This window comes from Cheilinus undulatus, linkage group 9 (assembly GCF_018320785.1).
Source record: "Cheilinus undulatus linkage group 9, ASM1832078v1, whole genome shotgun sequence".
Taxonomy (NCBI): Eukaryota; Metazoa; Chordata; class Actinopteri; order Labriformes; family Labridae; genus Cheilinus; species Cheilinus undulatus.
In genome coordinates, this window is record NC_054873.1 from 18,722,950 (window position 1) to 18,745,768 (window position 22,819).

The following is a 22,819-nucleotide window of genomic DNA, read 5'->3' on the forward strand; positions in this document are numbered from 1 at the left end:
TAGGTGATGTCTACATTATAAATCAGGTTTTACGGGGGACAAACATCAAAATTGCCTTTTTATGTATAGGGGACGACTCCATAACCAGAACATCCCAGCTGAACGTCGGCACAGCGGCTGACGTGTCCCTGAAGATCGCAGAGACTGATCTGAGTTCTCTATCTGCCAGTATCAGAGCTCCATCAGGCAATGAGGAGCCCTGCCTGCTCAAGAGACTGCCCAACAGACACCTCGGTGAGATATTATATTCCAGATTCACAACATATCAGTAAACACAGAACAGATAAGAAACTGTTAGATATATATTTGGTTTCATTTTTTGCCTTACTTTTTTCTTCTTCCAGGTATCTCTTTCACCCCTAAAGAAGTTGGTGAGCATGAAGTGAGCGTGAGAAAAAATGGGATGCACGTGGCAAACAGCCCCTTTAAGATCATGGTCGGCCAGTCAGAGATCGGCGAGGCCAGTAGAGTCAAGGCTTTCGGTAAAGGCCTGGTGGAGGCCCATACTTTTGAAATGGCTGAGTTTTTTGTGGATACCAGAAATGCAGGTGAGCTTTAGCAACAGTATGTTTCACTGTTAGAAAAGTTAGTAAAAATACAAAGGCAGCAACTGGTTTATACATCTTTACATTTTACATAGGTTATGGAGGTTTGGCATTGTCGATTGAGGGCCCGAGCAAAGTGGATATCAACTGTGAAGACATGGAGGATGGGACATGCAGAGTGACCTACTGTCCAACAGAACCTGGGAATTACACAGTTAACATCAAGTTTGCTGAGAAGCACATCCCAGGTAAGAATCTTTTACATTCTTAAACATTCAAAGAAAATAAAAGCCTTCCCATAAACTTATATTTTGTTAAATGTAAATATCTCCCTGCTTTACAGGAAGTCCTTTCACAGTGAAGGTGACTGGAGAAGGAAGGATAAAGGAGAGTATAACCAGAAAGAGACAAGCGTCTTCTCTTGCCTCAGTGGGTAGCACGTGTGGCCTTAACCTCAAGATCCCAGGTAAGTATATAAGCCAGACAGAAGTAGTTAAAAGGGCAGTGTTCATCCATCCTCAAATAAATGAAACGGCTGAAGACTCACATTTATATTCTCATTGCTTTCTCCCTCTCTAGGAAACTGGTTCCAGATGGTTTCAGCTCAGGAGAGGCTGACCAGAACGTTCACCCGCAGCAGCCACACCTACACCCGCACTGAGCGCACAGAGATCAGCAAAACACGCGGCGGAGAGACCAAAAGGGAGGTACGAGTGGAGGAGAGCACCCAGGTGGGCGGAGGAGGAAGCCCCTTCAGAGATGTGTTTGGAGATTTTCTGGGCAGAGAGAGCCTCAGCAGCTTCGCTGGCATCACCGCCAGACCTGAGGGTGAGAGTCTGAAATTCAATCCAATACTGAAAATGTGAGAAAATTGATGCATTCTCGCTGCCAAAGTCTTGATTGTAGCTGAGTACATCCTCTGTGCTGCTTTGCATTATCCAGTTGAGAGTGGCTCTCAGGCTATGACAGCTCAGGTGACGAGCCCCAGCGGGAAAACAATGGACGCCGACATAGTTGACGGAGGGAGCAGCACCTACAGTGTGCGCTTCATCCCACAGGAAATCGGACCTCACACTGTCAACGTCAAGTACAGAGGCCAGCATGTGCCTGGGAGTCCCTTCCAGTTTACTGTGGGACCCATGGGGGAGGGAGGAGCACACAAGGTCCGCGCAGGAGGACCTGGCCTGGAGAGAGGCGTGGCAGCAGCACCCTGTGAGTTGACTACGTGGAGTTGAACAATCTGGGAAGAATGGTTATTTCTGAAAATTTTACTTAAGACCAGGGTGGGAAATTAGCACCCATCACCAGCCAAATGCAGGTATTTTTGAGCAGTGACAGGGGAATTTGCTCAGCCTGGCAGATAAATAACAGTAATGTAACACAATGATTTTGTGGCTGTAAATGCCATAAATTGAGTCCCTGTTTTCTGCTAATTCCTACTGGCTTTATGATCAAAACCAAGCAGACCTACATGTTCACTGACCAAAAAGCCATACCAGGGGTTTCCAAACTATGGCCCTGGGGCCAAATTCAGCCCTTGGCCTATTTCTAATTGGCCTGCAGCAAATTCTAGAAACTTATATGAAAATGGCCCTTATTAGAACATGAAGCTCATACTTGGCCTTAGTGTGTATTTTATCTGTTTTCTTATCGATAGATGGGCATAGTTTTGTTATCTTGGGGGCTTGGCTGGGATGGTAGCACAAAACTATACTCGTCTATCAATAAGGAAACAGAAAAAGTTATCGTATAAGAAGACAGTATGAATTTATTTGGATTAGTGTATTTTTTAGTTTCAGCAGTAGGCAATGCTAACGTGCTTATTCTGTAAACAAAAATTTTGATTGGACAATTTATTGATGTGCTTTTTTTATTTATTTTATCTAAATTCTCTTGCGAATGGCACATCATTCTCATTCTGACCAGGGTGGAGCCAGAGATAGCCAGGGCCACCCTAAAATCTTACTGGCCTCCTTAAAATCCTTGAAATTACTGGCTATTTGCCTCGTCAGCTATTAACTAGCCATCCAACCTTTAACCTTATCTTAACCTAAACTGGACTGGATTTACTAACTTTGATATCATAATGGTCACTGGTTTACAGTCAGCTGTGTGCTGGGATGGTTTGACTCATATGAGTAGTACTGCAGCTGGTGTACCTGCTAAAGGTGTCTATAAACTGATGTTTTGCTCATCTTGAGCCAAGGATAGTTTGACTTATAATGCAGGTAAATGCCACTGAAACATTTCACTTTATTGAATAGCCTTTAAGTGGAATACTATGAGCCTTGATTATTATATCATACCTTATTTCACTATATTAATGGTTAAAAAGTGGCTGGTAAAAAGTAAGTGACTGGCAGCTTTTTTAATCCACCAACCACAGTGGCAGGTAGGCAGAAAAGTTCATTTCCAGCCCTGCTTAAGACATTAACTTGGAAATACTTGAGATGCATATGGCTAATAAAACGTTATCTCATCCTCTACAGCTGAGTTTAGCATCTGGACGAGAGAAGCAGGGGCTGGTGGTTTGTCCATTGCAGTTGAGGGTCCAAGCAAGGCTGAAATCTCTTTTGAGGACAGGAAAGATGGATCCTGTGGCGTCTCCTACATTGTTAAAGAACCAGGTGGGACTGTAATCACTCAAAAGAGTGAAAATCTTCCCTTTTGGAACTTTTTATGACTTTTTCTTTTTTTGCTAAACTTTTCAGCCATTTTCCCACTACTTCCTCCATATTTGATAGTGTAACTAAATAACCCGTCTGCTCCCTAGGTGACTACGAAGTGTCAATCAAATTCAACAATGAGCACATCCCCGACAGCCCATTCATCGTTCCGATTGCTACACTGTCAGATGAGGCCCGCAGGCTCACCGTCACAAGCCTCCAGGTATTATCACGCATACAGAGCTGACAAAATCCATTTTAATTTGATGCTTGAAACAATCAGACACAACACATGCATACAATCTACCAGTGCTAAATAACAGACTGCATGCAACATAATGTATGAGTGATGGTAGATATTTCTGTCTGATAGCACTTTGCCCTTGAAGTGTAATTGAATGCCAGTGTTGGAGCAGTATCCATGACTATAATACTGTGATGCTGGCCAGTGATGAAGGGCTGGATTAACTGTCCCTCGCTAATGTGGGGCAACACAAGCTGTGCTATGTGTGAGCAGTCAGACTGTGTTTCTGTCTGAGAGGAAAGAAAAGAGGAAAAGAGGGAACTGGAGATAAAGAAAACCAAAAAATATTGGTCTCTTCACTTCATGGATGCTTGTTTTATTTGCTTTCAGTTTCCATTACAGCTGTCAACAATGCTAAAAACATGCATTTTAAGCTAACTGAAATGCCACTTCAGAGAGCTTTCTGCACCACCAGAAGCCAGGTGAAGTGCAATATCAGACAAACGTTTAAAATGTCACGCTAGCTCTCATGTCTGGTAGGACCGCTTGTCCGCCTGTGGGGCAAAAACACTAAACGCCTCGCTGTAACCTCTGACCCCTCTGCCTCTCACACCCCAGCGCTCAAGCTATTCTCGTTCAGGCATGAGTCACACACTTGTCAGACACACTCTGTCCCTGGGGTTTCGGGCACACACACATAACAGATATATTCTAAACATATTCTACCTTATCTTTTGTAGGAGAAGGATTTGAAGGTAAACCAAGAGGCATCCTTTATGGTGCAGCGCAACGGTGCTCGAGGTGTGGTTGACGCCAAAGTCCACTCCCCCTCTGGCTCTACTGAGGAATGCTATGTCACTGATCTTGACAGCGGTATGCATAAACCTTTCTTTGTAGTACAAAGTCAACTTATGAAGAAAGAGAGCTCAGCCTTTTTTACATCTACAGACATCATATATGAAAAACACATCAATGACATTCCTGCTTGTGTTGTGTACAGACAAAAATGCAATCCGCTTCATTCCACGGGAGAACGGTGTTCACTCCATAGATGTCAAGTTCAATGGATGCCACATTCCTGGAAGTCCTTTCAAGGTGCGAGTGGGAGACCTGGGGCTGATAGCAGACCCAGGCATGGTGACAGCACATGGCCCTGGACTGCAGGGAGGAACTACAGGTAATGATGGCACCACCTGTAATAACACATACCACATTTTCTCAACATTAAGCATAGATTCCCTGGCAACCAAGGTCAGGAAATACAGACTTTCATTTTCTTTGCCCTCTCCTCCAGGTGTACCTTTGGAGTTTGTAGTCAAAACCTGTAATGCAGGCTCTGGCACCCTATCTGTCAACATCGACGGGCCATCCAAGGTCAAGATGGACTGTCGGGAGTGTCCTGAGGGCTACAAGATCAACTACACACCCATGGCACCCGGCAACTATCTCATCACAATTAAATACGGAGGGCCACAGCACATCGTGGGCAGCCCTTTCAAAGCTAAAATCACAGGTCTGCTCGACAGTCATTCTCCCATCTGATCTGTCGTTCTCAGATGACAAGTGTCTCGATTATGAAACAAGTATTCTTCTGAAAACGGGGTGGAAGTCAGGGAAATGTTATGTCATCATTGTTCATACTGCTTAGAGTACATCTTACATAAAAGCTCAGCGTCTCTGGCACTGCACAGATATAGTCCTGCCACTACTTGGTGCATCTAAGTGCAGCTTTTAAAAAATAATTTTGACATAAGAACAGTTTGGAGAATTAGTCCTGGAAGTTTACTTAGTTCAAAGAGATTGAAACGGGTTCCTTATTGGATCTTTTGCAGTGGTTTGCTTTCTTGTAATTCTCTTTGAAGAGGAACCATCCTCCTCAGCAGCATGATTGCTTCTCTCGTATCTTTGTCGATTCTAAGTGTGTTATATAAAGTCTCGACTGAGCCATGATGACATAAGATAACCTCTAGTTCTCTCTGTTTCTCCCTCTCGGACAGGCGCCCGGCTATCAGGGGGACACAGCCTCCATGAGACCTCCTCTGTTTTAGTCGAAACAGTCACCAAAACCTCTAAAGTGGGCGGAGCCTACAGCTCCTCTTCCTCCACCACTTCAACAAAACTGGCATCTGATGCCAGCAAGGTGGTTTGTCGTGGAGCAGGCCTGTCCAAGGCTTTGGTTGGACAGAAAAACAACTTTTCAGTGGACTGCAGCAAAGCAGGTGAGACTGTCACCACCTGAAAGACATACGGAAATGAAATCTACAGAGTGAAACATAATCTAGACACCAAAGATTAAAGTTATAAACTGTGGTTTATCACCTCTTAAAGCTATGTAGTGAAGATTTAACAAGCATTCATTTCAAGTCATGTTTCTGATTAGCTGACCAAGACCAGCACCAGCTCTCCTCCTTTTAGTTTGTTTGTCTTTATCTGGCTGCCAATATTATGTGGCTTATTGTGGTTGTTAGGTTGAATATGTCTAACCAAAGCTGTAACACTGATAAGAAATGCCCGCTGATACTGAAAAAGAGACAACAAGCAGAGATAAATTCAAGTTGAAAGAAACCAAAGCTAAGAGTTAGAGCTCAGTGAACTGTGGAATTAATGGATAAGTCAGTGGGTTTGTCACTTTGAGGGATATTTCAAGCTATGATTCAATCTATTTTCTGTATAGAAATTAGAGATGTCAGATCGTAATGAAATTATGGTCCAAAAAGTTATAAAAGTCTTAAGATTTTGTATTAAAAATCACATTAATTGCTTACTTTGAGCTACAGTAAAGGGAAGCAGCTGGGTAATAACTCACCATAGAGTCTTATTTCTCCCACAGTGATTGATAAGGGCACTGCTGCTCCTTTGAGAGTCTCATTTCACTTCTTAAGAACATTTCTAAGGTTGCTATTTAAATTACACAGAACAAAAAGAACAGTTTGTTGAGAAAATCTCTGTTAACTTTAACTAGTTTTACTTGAACAGAGAAAGCATCTTAACTGGAACTCCCTAAAAATTGAAAATACCATTGCATTAACTAGAGATCCATGGACTTCAGTGAGTCATTTTGTACATGCGCTCCTGCATGTTTCTTCATGTACAACAGTGTTAAATAGTACAGTCATCTCCTACCTCTACGTATGTCTGGGTTCAGATCATACTGGTGTTAACCTTGCAAAGCAGATGGATTTGCCAGACAGTCATCAGGCAAATCAATTTTGCAAAGCTCAAATCCACGTTTATGAAGAATTGAAAATGGCATGCACCAGTTGGTGTCATTTGAGGAGAACGAGGCAGTAGCTAGAAGGATGTACGGATGTACTGAAAGCTGATAGCAATGGCTGCCGCCAGTGTGGTGAATAAAGAGCAAAAGGAATGCTGAATGCTTTTCATGCCAGAAAAAGATGTTTTCACTCTGGTTCCAGTCTGTTTCAACGTGGGTTTGTGATTGTTATGGGTGGGGTTGGCCAGTGTACACAACAGCTAATGCTGTGATAGCTGCTAGCACGGATGTAGCTGTAGTATAGCGGCAGTGGACAATATTTCTATATTAAAACAAAAGCAAAGAGCCACATTAAAAGCTTGTCTTGGCAGAGAAGATGTTCTGCACGTCTCCAAACCAGCTTTGGGGAGGAGTGTCTCTCCACTGGCCTGTATTGAAAGTGACCGACAGAATGTTTGTCTAATCATTTTCTGACAATTCTTTGAAAAGTTTGTGTGGGAGGTTTCCCATATGAATGTGAAATTTATCCATGCAATGGATATATCACTGGTTTAGCAGGGCAGCATTTGTTTAAACACTTAATCTAAAAGTCAGGATCATAAAATACATCTCTTTGCATTCATTTCTTTCACAAATCAAACAGTTTCTAAAAATTATTTCAAGATTTCAATAAAGACTGCAAAGTTCAACTATTAATTGTCCCTTTATTGCTCCTGCTACAGGTACCAACATGCTAATGGTGGGTGTGCATGGGCCCCACGCCCCCTGTGAGGATGTGTATGTCAAGCACATGGGCAACAAGCTCTACAACGTCACCTACACCGTCAAGGACAAGGGCAGCTACACCGTCATTGTCAAATGGGGCGACGACAACATCCCCGGGAGCCCTTACAAAGTGGTCGCTCCTTAAAATAAACTGGACCAATGTGCCAGCCCTTCTCCTACACGGACCCGCCACTCTTGTCTCATCACGTCAATCAAACTGCCCACAACTCCTCTTCTGGCGCTGCTCTTCAGCGCATTTCAGTATACTCAACATGCACTAAAAACCTGCAAGGACATCTGCTAACTGTTTTGTAGATCAAAAAATACCTGATGTGCCAATGTTTTGTATTAACTCCAGATAGAACACATTCAGAGTGATGTGACGGTTTAATGTTTTGCTCGGTCCATAAAATTTCCTTAAAACTGTTCTTGTGTTGTAAAGGAATGGCATAATATATGAATGTTGGAGTAATCAGCAATGTTTAGTGTGATGCTATATGGTTTTGTATGGTTTAAGAATGGGAAATTGACTTCTTTTTTGTTATATTAACCTATTTTTGGTAAGTCTTTGCAGCCCTAATAAAGATTTTATTGCTAACTTTTCAGACAAAAATGACTGACTTTATTTCTCAAAGTGTTTGTAGACCCTTCACGAGTTCAGCAGGGAAAAAAATCCTATTTTCAGGTTTTCATGGCTTTATCATGCAGTTATTTTCAGACCACTGCTGCTTCCTTGTCTGAGCTGCTGTCAGTATATTTTTGTCAGGCTCTCTGTGAAGTATCTGACCAGTACTCAATGGATATTTCAGAAACCTCAAGACAGCTTCAGATGATAACTCCTCTACAGTCCTTTATTTACCTTCAACAGTGACTTAACACAAATTCTAAGTACTGCACCTACAAAGCAAACCAGGTTACCCATTTACATCCTGTATTTGTCCAGATGCAATCACAAGATGGCAGCAAAGTCAAGCTCCTCTGTAGACACAACTTAACTAAAACACACCAGAACAAAATCTCCATTGTTCCCAGCGTAGATTAACTACACATCCTTTACACAAGGGAGCCTGCGGAGCAAAGAAACCCGAGGAATCAGCTTCAATTGTGTGTGTAATTAATCCTGTTGGATCAGCGATGGAACACAAGTGGTTTCTGTTGTGGCATCCTCACAGGCAGGGGAGGGGGGCAGACCCTGCTGAGGCTCAAATCATCCTGAACGAAGGGAGTCTTAGCCTTTTACTGGTGTGTGTTCCTCTGCATATGTGTGTTCGCCTCCGTGGCCTGCGTGTGTGTTCTGTATGTCCTCTGCGTGGTCTGCAATCCCGGGTCCCCACAGTGAGTCAACCACCCAGCCTCCACAAGCTGACACACACCACCAGCACCATCCTTCACAGAGAGGAGCCTATAATTAGGTGCTAATTTTCTCTGGTTCCACTGTGACATGATGCTAGGGGCCATGGCGAGGAAAGACAGAGCGAGCGGGTGTGTTTGATGAACAGTGGCGAGAGATCGACTCCAGGACCATCTGGCCAAGTGGCTGGCGCTGCCCACTGCTGCCCGTGATGACGTTGGGACCAGGGCCGGGACCCACCCACGTCAGTCTGTCCTCCCCCGTCCCGCTCCTCCGGACCGGGACCCAGGCGTCTGTCCACCACAACATGTTTATCTGGAGCGGCTGCCAAGTGAATCACAACCGCGTGGAAGATGCAGCTCGTCGCTTTGCAGACAGCAGCGATCAAGCAAGAAAGCAGAGAGAGGGAGAGGGAGAGGGAGGGGAGGAGATAGAAAAGAGGGGGGAGTACAGAGCAGAGAGGATGGGAGAATTTGGGAGGAAGAGGGAGAAAAAGGTGGATTAGAGGAAGAGAACCAGATTAAAAGAATACACATAGAAGAGTGGGAGGAAGGCACTCACAAAAAAAAAAACAAAAGTGCATTTAATACAACTCAAAAATAAAAGAGTCAATCAGTGCTCCAGATTCATTTCCACAATGCTAAATCTGTGCATAGCTTAAAAGCCCTAAAAGCCATCAGCCATGTTGAACTTAGTGAAATGGGTGATGGCTTTCTAATACCCTTCTAAGGAGGGATCAATGGGGGGAATGTGTGCTGCGGATCTTCTGTCTCCTTTACATCTTCTCATCCCATTCTCCCTCTTACTCGCACACTCTTTCAGAAATCTGGATTATGTTAAGAGTAAAACTGTGCAAAGGCATGCCCCCAAAAGCTGTTGAAGTTGGTGCTCTTAGGGCAGAAATCTCATTCTCTTTCTGGCTTCGATCATGCTGACTCCTGCTCACTCTCACCCACCCCCCCCCAATTTAATTTTTTCCTCCCTCTCTCTAAATTCCAATCAATCTAAGCCTCGGCAGATCCACTGCTTTATTCCTCATCTTCCCTCACCACACGCCTTTTCCCCGGGCCCCCGCTTCTTCTACCTTTGACCTTTTCTTTATCAATGCAGCCCATCTCATCGGCTCTGATGGAAATCCCAATAGATTGGTCATGAGACATTGGTGTTTCTTGAAGCAGATTAAAAAAAACTTCCATGGGTGAGCGAGCAGGCAAACAAACAGCTAAATGAATGTTTGCACAGACAAATGGCAGCCAGGCTGGATTAATGAATGGACATGTAGAGAGGAGAGGAGGGAAGGATCGTTGTAGGAATTCATCCATTTGGTTTCCATCCGAGCCCCAAGGCCCTGCTATGTAATTGCTTCATGCATAGTTGATACACCGCATAATCAAGCAAATACACTAGATTTTTCTGTGTTTATGGGAAAGGCTGGAATTGCGTTTGCAGGCTGTTGGTGAAGTTTAGATTCAATGGGAGGCGCCTTATAATGGAAAAGCTCATTCATATCTGAGTGCTCATCTCCCTCCTTTAGAACGGACAGATACACACGGGATCAGTGAAAGGTACGTCGTCCTGAGGTTCAATCAGGACCATGTTGTGTTTTATTCATATAGAACAAAGATGAAATATTCATACCAGAGAGTTGTTGCTATGCTTGCCACTGTGTCTCCAACCTCTCATGTACACAAATCCTGATTAAAAATCGGATGGACTATGGCCGCAAATTGGTTGCAGGATAAAAAAGAACACAAATGGATAGAAAGCGTTCCCACTGGACGTCAGCTGATTGTGTTCATGCAGCATGCAAATGCATAGAGCATGCAGCTGGTTGGACCTATATAACCAAGTAGAGGCAAGCTGAACATGCTGCACTATAAAGAGGGATGGATTTCTGTTGATGGAAGCTTCAGACGAGAGACGCATGCTAAACACCACCCCAAGCACACATACACAAGATCCCACATCCTTGGACATGTAGGCACACACATAGGCTTGACCGCCCATTCGTACAAGCGGGCTCACACACCACGGCAGTGCCACACACAGAAAAAGAAAACAGCGTGATGCAAACTGCTTTGGCTTCATGAGGAGAATGAACAGCAACAGCCTGAGGCAGGAGAAATGACAGGAAGAAAAGCCTCCTCTCTGTATGAGAAAGGTGTGCTCGCACGTCTTTTGTGGAGCAGCAGGGACATGTCAGGGGCAAAGTCCCCATGTCTCCGTCTCTAATTGGAGCGTATCCCTCTGCCCTGTCCCTATCACACTATGGTGGTACCAGAATGCTGTGCTAATGGATAGACCCCCTGTGGAGCGCCTGTCCTTGATGTGCTGAGTGTAAGGTAACCCACGCTGAGGGCAGACTGCAGATTAAAGGCAAATTACAAGATTTGTTTGTCCTCTTCAAGCAGGGCGGGACATTCAAGGGGAGAGAGCAGCCATGGCTGTGATGGAGTGGGTTAGACCGGTGCGACAGATGTGTGTTAGTGTGACTGATGTGTTTTGGGTGAGCGGGCTGTGCTGGGTCAACAACACCTGGAGATCCAACATAAGCCTGTCCAAGAAACACTGGAGCAAACTGATGTCGCGTTTCTTTCGATCAGTGTCCAAAAGTCAAAGCCAAAAGTAGCCTTTGGTGATAACACCTTGGGTGAAGATTTAGGAGGGGATAACGATGTTGTAATTACCTGCACTAAATTGGAACTGTGGATGCTCAATGAGCTATAAACAAGGTTACTTTGGTCCCCTTGGGGTAATTGTTTCAAAAGCCTGCAACAGTCTGGTCCAGTGATGGTGAAATTGGAAGGGGTGGTATCCTGTAATTTCTCAGATCAATGAAGCATGTCCGGTGTGTGGGCTGAAACTCAGGCTGATTTGAAATGGAGGCATAACTTTTTGTTCCCTCTTACTGTAAGAGTCAAAGTCATTGGTCTCAATCAGCCCTTAACCCACAGATGATGGGGGCCCGCGGGTCATTGGGCACCACCTGCACTGCTTTTCACATTTGGGTGAGTATGCCAATTCCTGTTAGAGAATATTTCCTCAGTCATGGCCACTGTCCTTCTAGGAAAATCATCTTGTATTAGAATATGTGCACAGGTGGTTAAATCTATGTTCCACAGGGTAGAAAAAGCTTGGCTGAGCAGAAATACATCCTATTTGATGCTCCTTGCAGATGGGCCGCCTGTTAATATTAGCATAATGGAATTCAGAGCACACACACAGAAATTCACTAATTCATCACAGCATCAGGCCAAGCTAAATAATACTGTGTCCCTTTGAGCTTTGAAAGAGGGACGTGTTTCCAAATATTAGAGCAGATGGAATGTTTACAGCCTAAACAAGAGCTGGACTTAATTGATGGATCTTAATAGAAGCAGGCAGCACTGCACGCTAGGATGCCATGTCTGTCATGCAGTTTGACCATAGGAAAGCTGCAGACAGACGGTTATCTCTCTGATCTCGATAGTTGCCTCCTCAGCCCACAACACACTATGTTCTAGTGAAATTCACAGCCACAGCCTTGCTGCTGTGATCTCCGCCTGATTTCCAATCCCTGTCTGCATTTTCTCCTTTGTGTCCAACTGACTAGCAAGGCTCGCTTTAATTCCTGGGAGAGCCACAGCTAGTTTTATCAAAGTTTGATTATTGTACAGTCACTCCCTTTTGAGTGTAGCAACTGAATGCTGGGCTGTCAGTAGGATTGAAAAGTGAGACGAATCACAATTATGCGCCGCAGCCAATCGATGCTGGGAATGTCATTTTTGACTGCTGTGTGAGAAAGTGGAATATAATGCATCATCACCATGTTTCAAGGTGTACATAGATTAAAACGCCCACACTAATGGACAAATACATACACCCTCATACACATCATCAGAGTGCATGCATAGCAGGCACTCTGTCTTCCAGACATGCTCAAAGTCATGATTAATAATGTGCTGCTTACATTATTTAGAATCTTTAAACTTGATGCTTCTTTATTAACATGCATATTACATTAGCATGTAGGTTCAGGCCACATTAGTGTCATATAGGCCCATTCTGGCCCCATGAAATTAATTAAGCATGTTGTCTTTAGTGTATATGCGGGAGGTTGCTCCAGGCTCAAGAGGACATCTTGTCCTGGAATGCCATTAACATTTAATGGACACCATACATCCCATATCACCATCAGATAGGAGACATGTCATTACTCAAGAGGAGAAAGATAAAGGTGGAAGGATGGAAAATTTGACTTACAGCGAAGATTGGATGACAACACCGGTGAGATGAAATGATTGTGATATCATCACAGGAAATTAATCACATGATCATCTAATGAATGCAAGCTCTGCCTCATAAGCTACAGGATACTCAAGTTACTGCTTTAAATATCACATAGTGACATTTACATACAAATATGAGATGATGCTCTGGCTAGAGTAAACACTTAAAGGTCATGCCAAACATTTTTATTGCAAATTTACAATCTGAATATTCTAAGAAAAATAAAATGATTACTGGCTTTACGATTACAAGTGAAGTTCAGTCAGAAATACTCATCACATATTTAATCATTTTACTGCAAAATATATCTACAGTTTTACTTGGCAGAGAATTTTCAGAAAATTTTCCAAAATCCTACCTTCCTTATTTGTAAGTTTTTCTCAATCAGAATAAGAATGACATAAAAATGATCATTCCTTTCAATACAACAGCTCATCTAAATTAGCAATATTAGTCAGAATAGTGTGTTTTTAATTGTTCAGCCTTATTGTAATCCATCTAATATTGTGTTGGTTGAAATATAGAATGATCTTTTGCTTGTATTTGCTGAAAAATACACAAGATGACAAACTTAAAAAAAATCGCCAATAAAATCTTTGTCACTACATTTGAAAACTAAATTGCATTAGGTTATTTTCTACAAGTCAATCAATATTGGCTTTTGGATGTTGTACAAAATGAACTTATCGTGGCAAAAGTAAATTTGCAATCTAACAATTTAGGCCAAGCTCTATCAGCATGAAAAACAGCACAAAGCAAACAGTGGAAGCAGGAAAACAGGAAGTGGTGCTGCTCACTGTGTCAGTGGCACCCAGGCTTGAGGGCTGGTAGGCTAGAACTCATGTGACATCTAGCCAATCAGACTGTGCCATATAAAGGGTTTTGTTGAGACTCTGGAGAGTGAAAATGAAGCCAAAGGGGAACCGAAGTAGTGCACCTTTTGATTAACTGAATTTATCAATTATAAGTAAAATAAAAAGCTGATACGGATAGTCAGCCAAATGCCAGCTATAGGCCTAAATAATCAGTCAGGTTGATAATCTGTCAACCCCTATTATTTTCCCAAATTGTTTGGCCCTTGTACATGCAGTCACCAGCTGTATGTCACAGCCATGTATGTAAATAGACTAATGACCAACTCTCTTATTTTGATACTTTTGGAACAATACACAAATCAAAAAGGTTCAAATGATCACATGTATTGTAAAAGTGGGATACCCATAGTGCAGTTTCTCAATTCCCCCTGACTTCACAGCACTCTCGGTGCCTTCATTCAGCATAGATGAACTGGACTTCACCATGAAATCACCCATTGGTTTCAGGATAGCTGCTTTGATTTTGCAAGTTTGGCCTTTTGGCAGTCGCCAGCTTAGTTTTTATTCATGTCTTTTTAGTATGAACTGCATGACAGGAAATGGTTGGTTCTGTCAGAACTGAACCCAATGACTTGAAGACCTGCATCTACCTTTACAACAAAACATACTGACAGTCAGATCAATGTTGAATTCATTTAAATCATGTTGTTTTGATCCTGAGCAGAGTAACAATGAGTTGGAAAGGACAAGATAAGGTAATAAGAGTTGAAAACTAGTACATTTATTCATATGTATTTCAATACTCAATACAGGCCACACACATAGCAGCTCTGTAAAAGCCAGGGTGTGTTTAAAGTGTTAGCTAAAAGTGGAGGAAGAGACAGCAAACACTAGTTATCAAAACAACACTGCTATAAACCCAAGGCTTCTTCATTAAATGGCTAATTAGCTAGGCCAAGCAACAACCCTGACAAACATGCCAGTAGTGAGTGCACAAATGCAGGTAGGCTTCCTCAAATTAGTGTCAACATTACAATTTTCAAATAAAAAGCTCTACTTACCAAAGGACGGTCTCTTCATAGCAGAGCAAGACTTTTTCTGCAACACTTAAGGAAGAAAAAGGAAAAAACACAACAATGAATCTGTCCATAAATTCAGTTAGGCAAGTGTATAAAGTATAAAGGTAAGACAGCTTACCTGTTCCTATCCATTTCTGATGTATAACCTTCAAAGCCCATTTGAGGAGTGTTATTACTTCCGCCTTGTCTTAATTGAGCTACAGGTGCGCAGGTTATTATGGACGAATTTACACTACTTCCTGGTGCTAGCTGGCTGGCTAGGCTGCTTGCTACCTCGCCTGATGGGAGTGTTAACTCTCAACAATACCTGTAACCCTTGTTTACAAAGTGCTTCTAACAGCCCGCTCCGACCTGTCGTCTTTCAATTCAAACTCATTTTAAGTTTCTGAAGTAGCTGGTGTAACGGTTTAACGAGTTACCATGCTAACTGGTGACTTCCAGACGAACGTTGAGTCCTCGCAAATGCACGTGCTGTCCAAACGGAGAGAGCTTTCTGTGGCCCAGCCAAACTGGGTGAGGTGAGCGAAATCATGATCCATTCTAAGGTTAGGTTTTGATAACCATGATTTATTTATTTTTAACCTGTAGAATAAGTACTCTCATCAAAGAAATGTTTAATTTTCATTTAGGCTGTAGTAGCCTTCTTCAAAATACAAACCCCCTTTCTTTAAAAAGAAGCTAAAAGGGTTAAATGTGGCAAAATGGGTAGATCAAGAAAAAAACAAGTGGGAAGAGGCAAAAATTGGTTAAAAGTGGCATAAAAAGACAAAAAAAAAAAAAAAAAAAAAGATGAAAATGGGTAGCCAGATTACACAAAAAGGATTTAGGCTAGTGGCAATAGCAGCTGTAACACATAGTGAAATGCAGTTAAAAGGGGCATAAAAGTGGTGAAAAGGGGTTAATACTGGTAAAATTGGTTATGCAAGGCAACAAAAAAAGAAAGTGTCAAAAATGGTTGAAATAAGATTGAAAAGGGGCAAATTGGGTTGAAAGTGACAAGAAAGGTTGTGAAATTGGATTTATAAGTACCAAAAATGGTTAAAAGATGTAAAAAAAAAACTACTAAGAGGCAAAAATGAGATTAAAGAGGCAAAAATAAGCATAAAGTGGCTTAATAGTGATTAAAATGAGCAAAAAAAATACTTAACAGAGATGAAATTAGGTAACCAGGTTACAAAAATGGGTATATAGCAGCAATAAAAGGTAGAAAACACAGGGAAATGCAGTTAAAAATGAAAAAATGGCATAAAATGTAGTGAAAAGGGGTTAATACTGGCAGAAATGGGTAAACAGAGGTATAATTGGTGGTGTAAATGGGTTAAAATGGCAAAAATGGCAGATATTTGGTGAAATAGGATTGAATAGTGACAAAAAATGGTTCGAGAGGCAAAAAGAGGTCTTAAGTAGCAAGTGGTGAAAAGGGGTTTAAAAAGTGGCAAACTGAGCAGAAAAGGTAGCGAAATGGTATATGTAATTAGCAAAAATGGGCTAAAAGTAGCAAAAATATGTTGAAAGTGGAGAACATGGGCAGATAAAAAGTCACGAAAAAGGATTATGTTGCAAAAATGTGAAATAGTGTGAAAAATTGGTGACAAGAGGCAAATGTAAGTGGAAAAAATCTGCATGAAATACTACTACTAAATGGCTACACCTAAAGATCCCAAATGGACTCTAAACCTCTAAAAGGTAATATTTACATGACGCTGCATTAAGTTTGTATTTGATTGTGTGTGATTAGAGCTTGTTCTGCTAGCAATAAGCAGCAAACGATCAATTTTGCTTTTGTATCAGGTTTAATTCCACTTCAGAGAGAATATGTTGTCATTTCATTTTTAAATATGCAAGCAGTTTTTATTTCTCCTGCCACATTAAGCGACTTTTAGGACATAATATCACGCATCAATTTGGCTACGTGATATCAACCTTGGATTTCATTAGGAACATCAGAAGCTTTATTGTCATGTGCATATTTTGGGCCTCTCTTTGTAAATAACATTTAGTCCAAAGGAGGAGGGGTAAGTAGAGCTTACAATCATGCTATTCTTGCCAGCGTGTCCCGTTAGACTAAATACTTCAAATCCAGCTGAAAAGACATGAATTAATCTGGTTTACTTCAATGGGAAAATAAAGCTTGTGTAATAAGCAATAAGCATTATACAGGAGTGAGTGGCAGCTTGTCTCTTGGCCCAGGTGTGTGCTAGAGAGACAAAGAAAGAGGAAAGAGAGGCAGAGGGGGAACATATGTGCTTGTGTGCTGATGTGTATGCCCATGTGTGCATGTGTTGTCTGTTTATGTGTTTATGGATTTGTTACTTGAATGATGCAAGGGGGGAGGGTGGGGGGGGGACAATTTTGTCTGTTGTGATCCAGTCCCAGCTGTGTCTCATTAACTGCTGTCATTTTAATCCTCTTAGTCAAATCCCATAATTTTGTCCATCAACAAAAACATAAGCAACAGGGCAATGATTAAGCTACCCAGTTTCAGCCAAAGTATAGAGAGAGTCAGCACTAGTTCACTTACATCCGGCACCCTGGTGTTATGTAAAACAATCGAGAGGCCTTTCCTTTAAATTTTAATCGACTTCTTGGTGCAAAGCTAAGTTAATCTGGTTTGGACTCTACAGAATTTGGGAGCTGAAAGGATTTGTTGTTTGTAGCCGTCCTCTGTTCATCTGCAGATTTCTCTGGGGAGGATGAGCAGTTCGCTTACATTACGCACCACTCTGGATTCCTGCAGTCAAATTCCAGTTTACCCATGTGAATTTTATTTGAAAATGTATGACTGATTCAGTCTCTGGCTCCCTGTGGCCGACAGTCCTCTCCCCTCCATGATGAAAGCTATTTTCTTCTCTTTCCCCACACTGACAGCTGGTGTGTGCTCTTCACCGGCAACACTTCAGCTCAGACCATCTCTATGTATAGATCACCAGCACTGAAAAGCCTATTTCAGTGCCTCTTGCTGCTATGAATATATGTGCAACATTCTGCCGTGCTTTATTTCCAGTGCAATTACCTCTTTTCTCTCCAAATGAGTCCGATAATGCTGCAATGCGCAAGCTCTTCAGGGTACATAAAATCCAACTTCTTTCGTGATGAGAAACTCAACATGATTGTCCAAATGTCAAGCTGTCCCCCGAGAGGCATTGTAATGTACACAGAGTTTGTGGTTGGTTTTAATTGTGACATTTATGAGATGTAGGAGAGTAACATTTGTGCTCTTTTTCTGCAGTGGCAAAGCTACCCAGAGGATTCTTTTTTCCATGAGAGTGAATCGTCCATTAATTGTGCGTACAACTGGTGAATCGATCTGTCAGGTAGTATTTTCCCCGGCTGCAAATTAGTTTCCCAAGAAGCTGTTAGACTTAGCTACGAGAGGGTTGCAGTATGTCTCTGCCTGGTGTATTTTAATACCACATTGTGTTACCTTAGCTTCCCATGATGCCTATAAAGTTCAAATCAACACATTGCAATTACCATCTATTCCTCAGTGTACAGCTGCCCGGTGTGGCTGCCTCTACCAGGAGAGTTAGGACAAGCTTCACTGCTTTATTCTTCCGTATGTCATCCTGGGCTGCAAAACAAGATTAAATTGGTTCTGCTCAACCATTTGCTGTCAGCTAAAAGTAGATGGTTCAGCCTCAGAGAGAAAGGTATCCTGTGAATCTGCGACCAAACACTCACTCACACAAACAATAGAGGAGCGTGTGCACGTGCAAGCAGATGCACGAGCAAAATCTCGCACTCATAAACAAAGAAATTCAAAGGCAGGTTTAGAAATGCATAAAAAAAAGCGCTCACTGAGAGAAGCTTGCACACACACGTGGCAAAACACACAGACCACACAGTCAAACATTAGAGGCATGTCAGAAGTCTGTCATCTCTTGTTTGGGAGATGTGAAGGCGTAGGCCGGATTTGTGACCTTTGTTGTGACTGTGAGGCGTGTTTCTCCCTCTTTGGAGAAGATGATTAATTTCTGTTATTTACATTACTGCCCTGAAGGCTCCTCAATGGGCCTCACACATTTGTCATTTCCACTGCACTGTTTTTCAAATGGAAATGAAATAGAATCTAAAGCCTCCTGGGCCCGCCTCGCCGAGCCTCTTTTAAGCCGAGAAGGCACAGGAAAAAACTGTATTTGCTCATAATAAAACAGCCGTGTCAACATGGCGCTGCTGCAGTCGCACAGTGCAGAAGCTTTTTGGCTTCAGTAAACAACAAAATAATCTCTGCAGGGCTGCGAGGTGCGATGCTCTTACCATTCCCACACAGCTCTTGTTAATTAGAGCTCTGATTGGATGGGTACAGTCCATAAAGCAGCCATAACTGTGGTTCAATCCAGTTGCGGATCTGTGCTGCTTTTTTAACATTGCTTTATAGCCTGCAGGAACCATGACATCCCCAGATGTCTGTCTGTGTATTCCCAAACCGATGCAGCAAGCACACACACATCTTAGTGAAACACCTAGTGAATTAATGTTCACCCTGTTCTCACTTCCTCTTCTTTCTCTCTTTCTCAACAGTTCTGGGCGTATTTCTCTCACCTCCTGGGAGTGTGCAGGGCATTGGAGTAAAATAAAAGTAAGAGGAAGAAACGGGGAGTTAAAGGGAAAGTGAGAAAGACTTGAAGGTGTCCTGAGAGCGCTTTCGCTTTATGGAAAACGCTGCGGCTAATCCTCTGAGTGTCACTTCGCTCTCAGCATCCTAAATAAGAACCTGTTTTGTGCGGTAAGTACAGACACTTGCAAAGATGTAACTGTCTCCCCCTCCTCTCTTTCTTACGCTCATGCAGCCTCAGAAAAAAAAAACATTAGCTATCAACTGCATGAGCTTTTTGTTCATCATGGCCATCATTAGCTTTCACCATCACTATTAGGCTTTTTATGATGTGAGAAGAAAAGCATAAGTCAGTGTTTTCATCATTAGGGCCTGCAGAGTCTCACTGAAATGGTCTCATTGGGAAACAGCAGCCGCTGATGAGCCATAAATGAGTTATGGTCATTTATGCTAATCGAAGCTACACTCTCCACATACCTCGTTCTATGTTAAACAAACACTTTATTTTCCCAATGAGAAGAGGTTGGCATTTGTTCCCGGGGGTTGTATTACTACAGCTGGCCTACAGCTGTGATCATAACTTAACATCCCCGTAATGGGCTTGGCCCTCTAAGCTAGCTGACCTGTTAGGTCTGGGACTGCTTGGCGGCGGTAATTACACATGTGAGCCATTTAAATGAGCATGATTAGCCAGTAACAAGCTGAAAGAGTGAAAGGAAGTGATTAGACAACTGCGTGCTGATTCATTTGCCAGTGGGAGAAACCAATCAGCTGCAGGTGAATATTTGTGTTGCTTTATGCAGTGATATTTGCTCTAACGATGTTTATATTCGTGGTGGTAAGCCCAGTCGTAATGAGAACCTTAAATTGTAATAAAATGTGGGTTTTACTGCCCTCATTTAGACAGAAGGCACACCAAGGCACAGTGAAATTGGAGTGCTTACGTGCCGCAGTGCCTGCTGAGGCAGATCAGAAAGTTGAAATCTATTGAATATCAGCAGTTCAGTCTGGGTCATTCACCTTGTGTTTATTTCAGTCTCTTGTTTAATTTAACCACGGGCTTGTGCTGTCAGCGTGGGCCCTGAGCTATGCTCAAAGCCCTAGCATTGCCCTCTGGCATTTTTTTTTCCCAACGAGATAAAGAAACCCCTGGCTTAGCATATCAAAATAATGCACTTTAATATGGCAGGTTTATTTATAGAAAGAAGCATTAACAATTATTTATAGCATCAAAAGACAAGCTGGATTGTGTCATTTTACAGCTTGTATGTTCCACTCACCATCAAAAACTCTGACAAGCAGCTCCAGGCGCTTCACTGAGAGTCCAACTCTGACAGTGTTTTGTGGGATTTCAATAATAATCCCTGTCCAAACTTCCTCTTTTTTTCCATCTAGATATTCATGAGTTTAAACACTATACCTTTGCAATCACTTCTGCTGCTACTGCAGCGGCTCCCTGTGGGTTCACAAATCTTTAATTAGCCATCAAACATACATTAAAACTTTGATGGATTAACTTTTAACAGCACTCCTCTGATCATTTTAAAAGGGAGTTCATTACAGCTGCAGAAGCAAAGAGAAAAAAGAGGTAGAGGAAAGCAGCTACATGACATCTTAAATGCTTTGGGGTTGACTGATCTGAACTCAAAAGGGAGGGAACCACTGGACTTTTTTTTGTTGCACGCAAGCAAATCTGATCAAACGGTGCATTAAGTAGACATGAGATTAGACGCGGTGATTAGTGGCTTTATTATTGGTCAGCTTAAAAGCAGAAAACATCTTCAGTGAAATTTCACAAATGCACGTAGCAACACCCAAACACAGTCGATAATGATCCTTCACTCAAGTTGAAAAAGTTCTACAGCAGCAGGCCAGTTCAATCAGCCATTAATAGCATATTAATGATGTATGTCTGCTTTGGAATTATAATATTTTTGCAGAGGCTCAATTTGAAATCCATCACCGTGTGGGGGTCTCATTACGAGTATGTAGCCGAGGAATTATCGGAACAAGGCCACTTCACTGCCTGTCTGTCATTACAACACTGTCAGATGTGCTTTGGCTAGGGGGGCTGTTAAAGGGAGCACGGGGACTTATCTGCTCAGCTGTAAAATGATTTTCTGTCTCCTTAAGAGATACCAGGAGTGCGTGTGTGCGGGGGGGTATCAGTGATCTGAGAGTAATTAAGATATGGGCTCACATCACACAAGGGCCTCGCACGTGGGAGACGAGCAGATAAAATTGAACGTGAAATAGTCGAGTTTAAAAGGGGAAGGGGGGGGACTTTGATTAATTACAAAACCCTCAAAGGATGGTCCTCCCACGCTCAAATTGAAGCCTCGTCCAATAGCAGCTGCTCTGGTGCTTATGACCTCGACACCTCCCCTTTATCTTTAATAGGCAGGTTATCTCGTTATTCATTGCAACTCAGCCGTTCATTTGCTATATTGCTCTTTCTGCAGCAGTGAAATACATCATTATCTTTGTATCAAGCTGTTCCATGCAAAGATTTTCTTTAGAGGGGAAGACAATCGAGTGCTCAATGGAATTTCTATTGAGTTTATGACACACGGCCTATCTATACTGCTATTATTTTCGTATTAACCGCTCAGCACATTAATGCTGATTATCACATTTCTTTTTAATACATTACTTTTGGAATAGCTGCCTATGTTCTTTGAAACCTCAAGGAATACTCTGACCCTCTAAGAAATCCTTGAAAGGGTGTAATGAAAAATTGAAACCACTGTATCATATCTTTTCTTTAAATCTACTGCGAAGAATATTTGAGTTGTGTATATTAAGATGGACTGAGCCACAGCCAACAGAAGCAGGAATGTTATGACTTTGCCTGCTTAAGGCTGCAGGTCATAAACCCTGCCTCCTCCATTTGAACAGATAGGGCATGGATCAAACTGGAACAGTTAAAATACTCTCTCAAAATAGTTAGTATTTTTATCTGCTTAAAGGAATGCCTGGAAGAAAGTTTGAGAACCACTGGGCTAAGGCAAACTAATCTTCAGCTGTCTGTTGCCTGAAACTAAACTTAGATACACTTCATGGACAAAAGGATTCAGACGCCTGACCATTACACCAACAAGGACTGTGGTGACATTGTATTCAAATATATGTACTTGGATCAGTTGGTCCCTGTTTTGCAGCTATAATAGCCTCCACTCTTCTGGGAAGGCTTCCCACAAAATTTTGGAGTGTTTCTGTGGGAATTTGTACCCATTCATTCTGTAGACCATTTCAGTAACTGATGTTGGACAAGGGCTGGCTTGCAGTCTCCATTCCAGTTCATCCCAAAGGTGCT

General features: G+C 42.3%; 1 protein-coding gene and 1 long non-coding RNA gene across 3 annotated transcripts in view; one reads left to right on the forward strand and one right to left on the reverse strand.

The window, feature by feature from the left end:
- LOC121514966 (filamin-C-like) overlaps positions 1-8,047 on the forward strand; it is a 28,772-nt gene extending 20,725 nt beyond the window's left edge. For both annotated transcript variants that reach the window (XM_041795448.1, XM_041795449.1), the window contains 13 exons: positions 70-234; positions 345-548; positions 641-793; positions 889-1,011; positions 1,125-1,373; positions 1,488-1,757; positions 3,035-3,172; positions 3,319-3,434; positions 4,196-4,328; positions 4,456-4,632; positions 4,750-4,968; positions 5,453-5,674; positions 7,392-8,047. In XM_041795448.1, coding sequence (XP_041651382.1) covers positions 70-234; positions 345-548; positions 641-793; positions 889-1,011; positions 1,125-1,373; positions 1,488-1,757; positions 3,035-3,172; positions 3,319-3,434; positions 4,196-4,328; positions 4,456-4,632; positions 4,750-4,968; positions 5,453-5,674; positions 7,392-7,579 — 2,357 coding nt within the window. In that variant the 3' untranslated portion in view covers positions 7,580-8,047. The remainder of the gene's footprint in view (positions 1-69; positions 235-344; positions 549-640; positions 794-888; positions 1,012-1,124; positions 1,374-1,487; positions 1,758-3,034; positions 3,173-3,318; positions 3,435-4,195; positions 4,329-4,455; positions 4,633-4,749; positions 4,969-5,452; positions 5,675-7,391) is intronic.
- A 234-nt stretch (positions 8,048-8,281) lies between these two features.
- On the reverse strand, positions 8,282-15,460 carry LOC121514608. Its single transcript, XR_005992315.1, has 3 exons — positions 15,067-15,460; positions 14,931-14,975; positions 8,282-9,151 (listed from the first exon to the last, which is right to left on the reverse strand). It is a non-coding gene; the product is annotated as an uncharacterized LOC121514608 (long non-coding RNA).
- Positions 15,461-22,819: the final 7,359 nt, after the last annotated feature.